The sequence below is a fragment of the Macaca nemestrina genome, chromosome 1, assembly GCF_043159975.1.
Source record: "Macaca nemestrina isolate mMacNem1 chromosome 1, mMacNem.hap1, whole genome shotgun sequence".
NCBI lineage: Eukaryota > Metazoa > Chordata > Mammalia > Primates > Cercopithecidae > Macaca > Macaca nemestrina.
The window spans coordinates 31,557,737-31,570,200 of NC_092125.1; the positions used below are offsets into that span (position 1 = coordinate 31,557,737).

General features: G+C 39.3%; 1 protein-coding gene and 1 long non-coding RNA gene across 3 annotated transcripts in view; both read left to right on the forward strand.

The window, feature by feature from the left end:
* The first annotated feature begins 910 nt into the window (after nucleotides 1–910).
* The window catches only part of LOC105484443 (kelch like family member 20), a 61,541-nt gene continuing 49,987 nt past the window's right edge, over nucleotides 911–12,464 (forward strand). The window contains exons 1-3 of one of the 2 annotated variants that reach the window (XM_011746033.2): nucleotides 911–1,063; nucleotides 1,524–1,655; nucleotides 2,001–2,064. In XM_011746033.2, the coding sequence (XP_011744335.1) occupies nucleotides 2,042–2,064 (23 nt within the window). In that variant the 5' untranslated portion in view covers nucleotides 911–1,063; nucleotides 1,524–1,655; nucleotides 2,001–2,041. The remainder of the gene's footprint in view (nucleotides 1,064–1,523; nucleotides 1,656–2,000; nucleotides 2,065–12,464) is intronic. The other variant, XM_011746031.2, reaches the window with a different exon arrangement.
* LOC105484444 (uncharacterized) lies at nucleotides 2,071–3,860 on the forward strand. Its single transcript, XR_988952.2, has 2 exons — nucleotides 2,071–2,400; nucleotides 3,076–3,860. It is a non-coding gene; the product is annotated as an uncharacterized lncRNA (long non-coding RNA).

The window sequence follows — 12,464 nt, forward strand, 5'->3', positions numbered from 1 at the left end:
ATTTTCCACTACAAGCTAATTAACAAGAGGTATCCTTTCCCCTCAGAAACAACTAGACAAACCCGTGTAGATTCTACATATAAGAACAGTTAAAGAAAATCTGGTTAATACTTAGCCAAGTATACTTATCAGGAAATCATCAACAGTCTTTCTCTGACGTTCCTGAAATAGTAATCCCCACCTTACACTTGTATCACTTGTTTTCTAAATATTAATATACAGTAAAATTCAGGTGACTGTGTGCTATGGGAAAATCTGGAGGAAAAGATAACTTGAAAAATATACTTTTTTGGCTCTGCTTGCTACCGAAAAAAAATTTTTTTTAAGAAAATATACTCTTCCCTCCCTAACATTAAAGTGAATCTACAGAAGATGCGTTTGGTGAAGTGTCTGGTGATGAATACTAAGTAGAAAGGGCAAACTAACACAGCCTTAGAGCCTGGATAAAATCCTGGTGTCTTGAAAGTTCGACTGTGGGAAATCTGGAGAGTAAGGGCTATCTCTGATCTGTCTATGTAACTTCTGCACCTTGCACATAGTAGAGGCCTGACAGATACACGACAACCCATGTGTGCATGCAATAATCCAATCCACAATTAGGAACATTGTGCCAAAAGGAGACCCACCAACTAAAAAGAGATAAAAATTCTTAGCTTTCTGTGACTACCCTTTGACTACTGCCTTTGCTGACGAAAACAGAGAAGAAAAGAGGAGGCTTCAGTATTCAAACACTGCCAGTTCCGTAGTGAACTCTAAAAATGGTTACTCTTGGGATGCAAAGAACCCCCACAAGGATAAACAGCTTTTGAGGTTACCCGAATGCCCCAGCAAAGGGCACTTCCGGAGCCGCACCGGAACCCCTTGGCGGAGTATGTGGCTTCCTGCGGGAACGATTTAAGAATAGGACTACTTCCTGCTTCTGGACATGGGCGGGTGAAGGGAAAGGAAATAGCTTTAAGAGCGGCATCCTGCCTGAGCTAGCAGCGGTGGAGGAGGAGGCAGAGAGGAGTGGAGGGCGGAGTAGACGGAGGAGGCTGCGGCAGAGAAGAAAGTGTCAGAGCCGGTAAGTGAGCCAGCCGCCTTAGAGCAGGGGACAGCGGACAGCGCCCCAGGGCTCGCTTCGCAAATATGTGGTGCCAAGTTGCTGAGCTGCCCCATGGGGTCAGTCAGGGTTGTGCTTCGTCGGTCGCCTGTCTGTCGGCGCCGAGAAGAGACTGTTGGGGCGCTGGGGCCGGGCCTCGCGGAGCGCCAGAGTGCGCTCCCGCTGGCTGACAGCCTATCTCGGAAGCCGGAGGAGGCCCTGGGCTGTGTCCTGCTTGGTAGTGCTGGGGTTCCGCACCCTGGACAGCTTCCCCAGACAGTGTTTGGAATTCAGGGAAGGAAGAAAGTACTGTGCGCCCCCATTTAACCCTCGGGACCTGGCGAAATCCTGCTACGTGGGTAGTGAACATTGTTTCGGGAACTGAAGGAAGTGCATGTAAAGAGTATTAGTCTGGAGCCATACTTTCCCTGCCCTGTTCAAGCTCCCTGGGCTGTCGGAAGCGGAGTTGTTTGTAAAGGCAAATGCCGACGCCTCCTCCTCCTGTCACTTCGGGACAAGTTAACAACCTTCAGATTCGTTGTTAAAGCAGCGTGTTCTCTATGTGATCTATCAGGTTAGTACTGCTGTGGGTATCTGGTGATTGCTCTGTAAATATACTTGTTGGCGAGATCACAGTTAAATATCTCCAAGCACTTTTTGAAGAGGAACAAGACTGACCTAACAGTCGGGACTATTTAGCATACTTTACCTCCCCTTTACTTTAATCGTTTTAGCATGCAGAGTAAGGATGGTAATCTGAAACGTACTAGGTTAAGTTATTGTGCATCTGCAAAAGGCCTGTGATATAGAATATGAAACTCTTGATAACTGACGAAATGAGTGAAATGATTAGATAAAGAGTGTTACTGTAAAGATGAGAAATAGCTTTTATTAAGTTCCTGCTTTTCTGTTGTCTTAGGTTCGGCTTTAGAGTGTGGTGAAGGGTACTTTTCATGGTGCATGGAAGGAAAGCCAATGCGCAGGTAGGCATTCAGGAAGAAAACCTTTGGTTTCACTGATTAAAATTCAGCATGTAATAATTAAAATTTTTAAAAAAGAGTTTCAATCTTACTAAATTCTGCTTGGAACTAATGAGTCTTGTTCTACAATAAATCAAAAGTAATATTAAGAATTAATCGCTTTTTAATAGAATAAAATACAGAAGTTAAATTTCTGAAAAGTGCCGTGGATTGTATGTAAACACTTAATTTTCCTTTTTCATTTTTTTTTTTAAGGTAAATAATCATTAAGTTCATTATGATACTATGTGGATTTATTATCTTCAATTCCCTATAAAATGTAGAGGATTCTGTTCCCATGTAAGAATCATAATTATTTACAATACACTGTACTGCATGCCTAATTATGGTTTTGGTTATTTCCTTGATGTTCAATAATACATGTGTTCTGTTAATTAAAATAGCTGCATTGCAGGGAAGATTGTATAACGACTAAAATAGGTATTAGACATAATAACTTAGTCCATAGAAAAATAAAATAATGTCTGGGAAAATACAATTAAATAGGCCCTCCCAACCCTAGAATTTAATAATGCTTTTTCTCATTCTGTTCTAACAAATGAAACTAGAACCTTTATTGATACAAAATCAGCCCAGTTCTATTTCTTTGGTTTTTACATTTGTTTTCTATTTATTGAACTCTATTTAATCATTTGTTATTTAACATCAACGGTAAACAACTTTTGCAGTTCTTTTAAGAGAAGAAACATTTTATAATGGGAATATGACTTATAACTCAGAACTTGGAGCAAGAACCAGAATGTATATCTTTTTCCAAATCTTTTATTGATTTATCAATTGACCTTGAGCTGTTCACCTTCTCTGTACCCCAGCTTACTTCTTTAATGTATCTAATCAGGATATTGGGGATTAATGGATATTTGCAAATGCTTTAAATGTGGGAATATTTTTGGTTTATCAGTAGTCTATATAAAATACTTACTGAATCACTCATGCCTGCTCCTTTTTTTCCAGATGAAAAGATGTTACCAAGGTGAAAAATACTGTTATCTTATTTATATTTTATTCTGTGGCAGGAATAATATTTTACCACAATGTACATGAAAAAATTAACAACATATATTAAATGCTTCATCACTTCATTCTAACTTTATTGCAAAACCCACTGATTGTGTCTCATCTCCAGCTACCATAAAATGTCATGTCTTATGTAATTGCTAAAATAAGAGCTTATTATTTTTTAAAAGAATAGCAGAGCGTGGGAATGTTTTTGGTTTATCAGTAGTCTATATAAAATATTTGCTTAATCACTCATACCTGCTCCTTTTTTCTTGCTTTATTACATAATACTGTCAGCTATTCAAAATCATGTTGGATAATTCTAGTGCTGTTAATTGTTAAGTTACAGCTCCTTCTTCATCACTGTCACTTGGCCAGAGCCTAGCCTACTCACATTGGTCTCTGGTCTTACTTCTACCTGCTTCCTACTTTCAATCATGGTCACACTTCCCTATCCTTTTCTTGTTGGGCTATCATTTTTGCTGATTTAACCCAGAAGGCAGTCTCTGTAATGCTGGGTTTATACTCAGCTGCTATTAAAGAAGCTTTGAGAAGTAACTTTTTATATTGAGACTATTTGAATACATGTTCATTCTGCCTACTAGATTGCGAGCTCTTTTAGTCTCATGTCTTCCTATATTTGCATCACTAGCACCTAATGATTACTGAGTAATTGTTTAAATAGGACTGAACAGTTTCTGCAGACTTTGCCCCTCCAAAAAACAAAAAAAAAAATCTATGAACAAGAAAAGACTGAAAATTATTGTTAAAGGTGTTCTAATTTTTGATTATAAAGTTTTATGAAATCAATTGGCATTTTATTATTAAAGTTTCATTGCATCATTTATGTACCATCATTTGCATACACGGTGCAAAATTTAAAAGATACAATAGGATATTCAGTGAAAAGTTAACTCTCCCATTGCTGACCCCAGTTCCCAGTTCTTCTCTCCAGAGGCAACCACTGTAAGCAGTTTCTTATGCATTCTTTTAGAGGGATTGTAGTTCATACACAAATATATATAAGCTGTCTTAGGGGGAGGGGGGAGGGATTGCATTGGGAGTTATACCTGATGTAAATGACGAGTTGATGGGTGCTGACAAGTTGATGGGTGCAGCACACCAACATGGCACAAGTATACATATGTAACAAACCTGCACGTTATGCACATGTACCCTAGAACTTAAAGTATAATAATAATAAAAAATAAAAAAAAAAAAGATGTCTTATCTTTTCATTTTTTTAATTTTTATTTTGTAGACACAGGGTTTTGCCATGTTGCCCAGGCTGGTCTCAAATTCCTGGGCTCAAGGAATCTGCCTGCCTATGCCTCCCAAAGTGTTGGGATTACAGGCGTGAGCCACCGCACCTGGCCAACATTAGTAGCTTTTAAAAAGAGAAGATGGCTGGGCACAGTGGCTCACGCCTATAATCCCAGCACTTTGGGAGGCTGAGGCAGGCAGATCCCTTGAGCCCAAAAGTTCAAGACCAGCCTGGGCAACATGACAAAACCCCATCTCTACAAAAAGGAAACAAAAAAAATTTAGCCAAGTGTTGTGGCAGATGCCTGAAGTTCTAGCTACTCAGGAGGCTGAGGTAAGAGGATCACTTGAGTCTGGGAGGCAGAGGCTGCAGTAAGCTGTGATCACACCATTGAACCCCAACCCGGGCAACAGAGCAAGACACTGTCTCAAAAACAAAACAAAAAAAAAAAAGACACAAATGTTGCAGGGCATAGTGGTTCATACTTGTAATCCCAGCTACATAGGAGGCTGAAGCAGGAGGATTGCTTGAGCCCAGGAGTTCGAGGCTGTGGTGATCATACCACTGCACTCCTGCCCGGGTAACAGAGAGAGACCCCATCTCTTAAATAAATAAATAAAAATAAAATAAAATGCATTTGAAAAGACACTAATGTCAGCATATCATGCACATTCTTCTGTATCTTTATTCACTTGAAAAATTGTTTTGTAAATTGTAACAAATGCATATAGACTTACCTTATTCCTTTTAATAGTTATGTGGTATTCCATTGTCTATATGCACCTTTGTTAACCAGTCCCATTTGAGAGAGATTTATTTCAACCGTTTTGCTGTTACAACCAGTTCTGTCTGCAATGAATATCCTTGTAGGTGGTTTTTGCCCAAATGTGTAAGTATAGAATAAGTTCTGGCTGGGCGCAGTGGCTCATGTCTGTAATCGAAGCACTTTGGGAGGCCGAGGTGGGCGAATCACAAAGTCAAGAGATCAAGACCATCCTGGCCAACGTGGTGAAACCCCTTCTCTACTGAAAATACAAAAATTAGCTGGGCATGGTGGCGTGTGCCTCTAGTCCCAGCTACAGTCCCAGTTGGGAGGCTGAGGCAGGAGAATCACTTGAACCCGGCAGGCGGAGGTTGCAGTGAGCCAAAATCACACCACTGCACTCCAGCCTGACGAAAGCATAAGCCTCCATCTCAAAAAAAAAAGAATAAGTCTTAGGTTTAGAATTGCCTAAAGAGTATGTACATTTTTTAATTTTGGTGGACATTGACAAATTTTTGCCCTTAGAGTTATACCAATCCATAGTCTTTACCAACAATGTGTTTGTTTCCCAAGGTATTATTTTTTAATCATTCATTTATTTAGAGATACCAAATATTTTGTAATGTAATTTTTCCAAGTTTTCTTGAATATATTAGTAGAAAACAGCCTGATTGTAGAAATTGGTTTATTCATATGTCAAACCTTTATATAATACCACTGTATACCTGTATATTGTGTGATACAGATCAAGTGATGAAAACAGATATCATGATACAATATTGGCCTGGTGCAGTGACTCATACCTGTAATCCCAGCACTTTGGGAGATGGAGGAGACAGGAAGATCACTTGAGCCTAGGTGTTCGAGGCTGCAGTGAGCTATGATTGCACCACTGCACTCCAGCCCAGATGACAGGGCGAGACTTCATCTCTAAAATGTAATTAGTTAATTAACTAACAAACATTAACAGAATTTTAATAGAGATGTAAACTTAGAGGAGGGAACTGCTCTGTGGAGATGAGGAAGCATCACAGAAATGGCAATATTTGAGCTGGATCTTCTAGGAAGAATAAGAATTTACTTCTAAAGAAGGGAGTTAATTAAGGACACCATAAAAGGAAGGAACAACTTGTGCAAAAAAAAAAAAAAAAAAAAAAGGAAAAGAGAGAGCACCAAGACCCAGAATTGTCTGACATGCATGGAACAGTGAGTATATGTGGAGTATAGGGTATTTTGGGGAAGAAGGGGAAGTAGAAAATATGGAAATTGAGGCTACAGCCATGGGAAAGAATTCAAACTTTAGGTATTTAAGAGCCAATGGACATTATTATATACATCGTTTGTTCTTTGAGCTGATTTCTAGGCACATGGGGAATGGATTGGAAAGAGAGAAGAAATTATGGCAAAGAAATGAATTTAAACTAGTTGTGGTAGTTCAGATGAAAGAAGATGAGAACCTGAAGTAGATCTATGGCAGTGAGGGTTGAGAGAAGAGGATGGAATTGAGAGCTTGTATAATAGTAAAATCAAAAGGATTTGGTGAACATGGAGTGAGAAAAAGGTAGTGTTATAAATGACTCCAAACTTAGGAAACTAGGTGCTGCCATGATAAGATTAAAAAGAAAAATACAGGAAGAGGAACAGGTTTCAGCAAGCCAAGAATAGATTCTGTTTCATATACTTTTAATACTATTGTGTTTGGGAAACAGCCAGGTGGAGGTATCCAGCATGTGATTGGAATATGAGTCGGGGGCAGAACAGAGATTTGGGCTAGAAATTTTTTTAAAATGTGAGTCATCAGTACCAAGAAGGTTCTTCAAGCTGTAGGCATAAGTGATGGTAGAAGAGAAAAGGAGAATGCTGAGGACAGAACTGTAGTGAGTACCAGGGGTGTTTACAGTGGGGCCTAGCAGGAAGACCCCATAAAGTCTCTAAAATGAGTAAGAAGCTTTACATGCTTCGGGTCTTATTTTATTTAACAGTATCTAGAGTTTTTATTGATAGTTTTTTACTCACATTGAAGGATAGCTGAGCTACTCCTTGAGTTTAATTTCAGAAGACAAAATTTCCAATCTCATATCTTTGAAATTTTCAATTTGTTCTAGTCAGTCTAAAGTGTATGCTTAAAAATAGTGGTAAAACATACACTTGCTTGATTTAACTATTCCCTAGTGTGGCATGCACTGTAGGTTAGCTTGCACATCTCTTCCTTTCTTCCACCTACTATAGACACTAGAAAATTAAATACTCTCCTTGATTTCTTAGTTGTCTCTGCATATGGGAAGGGCTGTGTGACACCGTGCTACCAATGAGATGTCAACAGTAGTTGTTGAGGGGTATTCTAGGAAGGCTTTTGCTATCCTGATATAAAGGGAAACTAGCATGCTTGTATGAGGATTTACCCTTCCTGCTCCATCTTGGTCTCAATCACTGGACCAAGGCTCCCAAGGCTTATGCTCATTTTATCCAATAAGCAGTGATGAGATGCCTTGGGACTAAAACATTCACAACCAATTTTCAAATGAGGAGGTTAATAGCTTGGCTTTCTGGTGTGGAATCAGGTATGGAATAGAGTGCCTATTGGGACCCCTTCTAGTAAGCAGTACTGGCACTTTGAGGTATTTCTGTTTTGAGGGTTTATATACCCAAATCTCTAGCTCTCTCTATTCAAGTATATTTAGGACTATAAATGAGGGTCAGTGCAACTGAATCTTTTTTAAGGTCAAGTTGTTAATTTTCAAAGTAAAACAAAATTTTTGAAGTAGGAAAGGTGAAATGTTCATTTAGATAGTGTATTAGTTCATTTTGCATTGCAGTAAAGAAGTACCTGAGACTGGGTAATTTATTTAAAAAAAAAAAAAAAGAGATTAATCTTGGCTTATGGTTCTGCAAGCTATACAAGAAGCACCTGTCACACATGTCACCACACCTGGCTAATTTTTAAATTTTTTTGTAGAGATGGAATCTCATTTTATTGCCCAGGCTGGTCTCAAACTCCTAAGCTCAAACGATCCTCCTGCCTCAACCTCCCAAAGTGCTTGGATTACAGCTGTGAGCCACCATGCCCAGCTAGTTTTTACATTGTTAACAGGTTGAGAAAAAAAGACAAAAGATGAATGATATTTCCTAAAGTGAAAATTATATGGATGGACACCAATGGCTGGGGGCATGGTGGCCTACACCTGTGATCCCAGCACTTTGGGAGGCTGAGGCAGGAGGATCACTTGAGGCCAGGAGTTCTAGACCAGACTGGGAAACATAGAGAGACTTTGTCTCTACAAAAAATTAAAATTTAGCCAGGCGTGGTATTATGCACCTGAGGGCCTAACTACTCAGGAGGCTGAGTTGAGAGGATCGCTTCAACCAGGAGCTTGAGGCTGCAGTGAGCTATGAGCACACCACTGCACTTCATCATCAGTGACAGAGCAACACCTTATTTCTAAAAAAACAAAAAGAAAAAAAGATTCTACTATACTAATGCAGTAATAAGAGCTTTTTTTTCTTTTTTTTTTTTTTTTTTTTGACATGGAGTTTTGCTTTTGTTGCCCAGGCTGGAGTAGTGCAGTGGCGCAATCTGGGTTCACTGCAACCTCTGCCTCCAGGGTTCAAACGATTCTCTTGCCTCAGCCTCCCAGGTAGCTGGGATTACAGGCATGCGCCACCATGTCCAGCTAATTTTTGTATTTTTAGTACAGATGGGGCCTCACCAGGTTGGCCAGGCTGGTCTTGAACTTCTGACCTCAGGTGATCCAGACACCTCTGCCTCCCAAAGTGCTGGGATTACAGGTGTGAGCCACCGCGCCTGGCACTATGGTATATTTAAAGGAAAAACGGAGATATTAGCTTAGTTTACCCACATTGTACTTAGGTGAAATAAAAAATTGTTCATATCTCAGTTCAACAGTAGCATCTTTATGTACATAACTAAGGTTGTGACAATAATACTTTACTTTCAGCATTCAGTGTCAGTATTCCAGGAATTTTTGAGTTGGTCTTTTGTCTTTGTTACTTTTTTTAAAAAGAAGCTTGATTTTACCACTGTTAATCATGTGATTCTTTCAGCAGCTCCTATGTACAAGGCACCATTTTAGCTCTGTGGTTAAAAGCATTCTTGATTGTTTATGTGGATGATAAAAATTATTCTTTAACGGCTCAGCTTTATGTTTTAGTCTTTAAAATTGCCAAGCACAAACAGTGATGTTTTTACCAAATGTATAAGTATTTTGGAAAAATTGCTACTTGTTGAAGAAAAGAAGAACCATGTTTTTTGTTTTCGTGTTATATCTTTGCAATGCACAAGCAATTTCTTCTTCCTAGAACGTCCTTATGGATTTTTCTGTCCTTCTCAGGAGACTCCTTTTACACCTTTGTGTTTTATTATACTGTAGTTCCTGTTAGTGCTACAGCTTTGGAAGTAGAAGACTGATAGGGATGCTGTCCTTTGCAGGCTAGATATTAGACTCTCTCAGTAGTGGTAGATGACTAGTATCTGAGAGAGACTCACATGAGGCTGACCTAGAACTCTGTGATCAGAATGCTTGAGTCATCCCCCTTTTAAGTAGCATGGTACTTTTGGAAGAATTTTCCATCAGAGGACTGCTTAATAAGAATCAGAAACAGAAATATACCGATCTGGAGCATGGATGTGAGATATTTCCCTTAAGCTCTGGGAAAACCCAGTGTGATATTCCTACTTCACAACAAAACACACACCCTTGTGGTAACCTGATAGATGACACCTGTCAGATCCGGAATCTTTCTGAATGATGTTAAACAAATACTTCATAGATTTTGCCTTTCTGAATAACTTTTAAGCTTTATTTAGGTATAATTGATATACAAAAAATTGTACATATTTTATGTATGCATTTTGATGAGTTTGGGCATATGTGTACACCCATGATATCATCACAATCGAGGTCCTAAACATATGTATCACCTCCAAAAATTCTTTTATATATATATATAAACATACACATACATTATCTATATGTTTTTGGGTTTTTTTGGTTTTTTTTTTTCTAGAGATGGGGCCTCACTATGTTGCCCAGGCATGTCTCAAACTCCTGGGTTTAAGGGATCCCCCCACCTCAACCTCCCAAAGTGCTGGGATTACAGGCATGATCCACTAGGCTCAGCCTAGCTCCAAAAATTGTTACGTTTGAACCACATCTTTTGTCCTGGTTGCCCTCTTACTGGTTATTCATGTATCTCCTCCTCTAGAGATTGCTTCTTTATATTACTTTGAATTTCCCACAGTCTATAGCAAAATGCTTTGTACATTAAAAGAAATTAGTATTTGTTAAAAGAATAGTTATTTTAATTAAGAGTCATAGATTGTCTTTTCTCTGCCATGCTTATGTAATGTGATAAAAAAAAATCCAAATATCTTATTTCTAATTATTTGTCAGTAATTTGTGACTTTTACCTAGTAATTTCACACCTGAATTTCCACATATGAAATATGAATATAAGATACAAATTTTCAAGCCAGGCACAGTGACTCACACCCGTAGTCCCAGCTACTTGGGGGGCTGAGGTGGGAGGATCACTTGAGCCTGGGAGGTCGAGGCAGCAGTGAGCCATGATCAAACCACTGTATTCCAGCCTGGGTGATAAAGCAAGACCCTGTTGCAAAGAAAAGATACAAATTTGTATCTTATGTATTATCTGGAATGACTTTAAAGATAATAAAAGTATTTTAAGTATTTTATCAATACTTAAAAGTAATTCTGAAAATTTCTTATACCATCCAGTTAATTTTAGTTAGAAAAGGGATGATGTAAGTTCACTTTGTTATGCTTATTCCCTTAAATATGAAATGCATTTTATAGGCTTCTTTTACCAAATTATTTGACTCTTCTTGATATTTCACTGATGAAATTTTTCATGATGACCGAATCTAAAAAAAAAAAGTCTGTATTTGGTGTAGTTTCTTGGGCTTTTAAAAACAGTTGTACAGAAATTTGGGTAATCCATAAGAAAAAACAAAACAAAACCTTATTTTGAATTGCTAAATCATCCTAGAAACTCTTCCCTCTCCTCACCTCCCAGTACTCACATGAATTACAGTTATTAAATATTCACAGTACCTCAGGAGATGCGTGGTTTACCCTAAAGCATCCAGAGACTGAGAGCTTCATGATTTTGAGTAAGTCACGTAACCAAACTAGTTTCTTCATCTGTAAAAGGAGGGCATTATGCTACATGATCCGATGATCCATTCCATTCCATATCTAGATCTCCACACAAGCAAGAAGGGGCAGTTTTCATATTTGAAGACTTGTGAAGAACACCAACTTGTAAGATTTATAGACACATACATATATACTCTGATCCTGTAAGGCAGTGTTCATCAAATTTGAGCAATTTACAGATACTCCACCACCTTTTTGTCCAGAACCCATTTTAAAGGAAAATAATTATTGCAGCTTTTTTTTTTTTTTTTTTTTTTTTTGAGACGGAGTCTCGCTCTGTCGCCCAGGCTGGAGTGCAGTGGCCGGATCTCAGCTCACTGCAAGCTCCGCCTCCCGGGTTTACGCCATTCTCCTGCCTCAGCCTCCCGAGTAGCTGGGACTACAGGCGCCCGCCACCTCGCCCGGCTAGTTTTTTTGTATTTTTAGTAGAGACGGGGTTTCACCATGTTAGCCAGGATGGTCTCGATCTTCTGACCTTGTGATCCGCCCGTCTCGGCCTCCCAAAGTGCTGGGATCACAGGCTTGAGCCACCGCGCCCGGCCTAATTATTGCAGCTTCTAAAAAATACGTCCTTTAACACAAGTTTAGACAACACATACCTAAATGTACAGGAAATGCCCAACTTATAGACTTCTACAGTTTATGTATACTAGCTCGAGCCATCATGCTTCTCTAAAGCTTTTGTTTAAAAACCAAAAACGGCCAGGCGCAGTGGCTCATGCCTGTAATTCTAGCACTTTGGGAGGCTGAGGCAGGTGGATCACGAAGTCAGGAGATCGAGACCATCCTGGCTAACACGGTGAAAACCCCGTATCTACTAAAAATACAAAAAAATTAGCCAGGCATGGTGGCACGCACCTGTAGTCCCAGCTACTTGGGAGGCTGAGGCAGGAGAATCGCTTGAACCCGGGAGGCGGAAGTTGCAATGAGCCGAGATTGTGCCACTGCACTCCAGCCCTCGCGACAGAGCCAGACTCTGTCTCAAAAAAAAAAAAAAAAAAAAAACCAACCCAGCATGGTGGCATGTGCCTTTAATCCCAGCTACTCAGGAGGATTGCTTGAGCCTAGGAGTTCAAGACCAGCATGGGCAACATAGTGAGACCCCCATCTCAAAAATTTT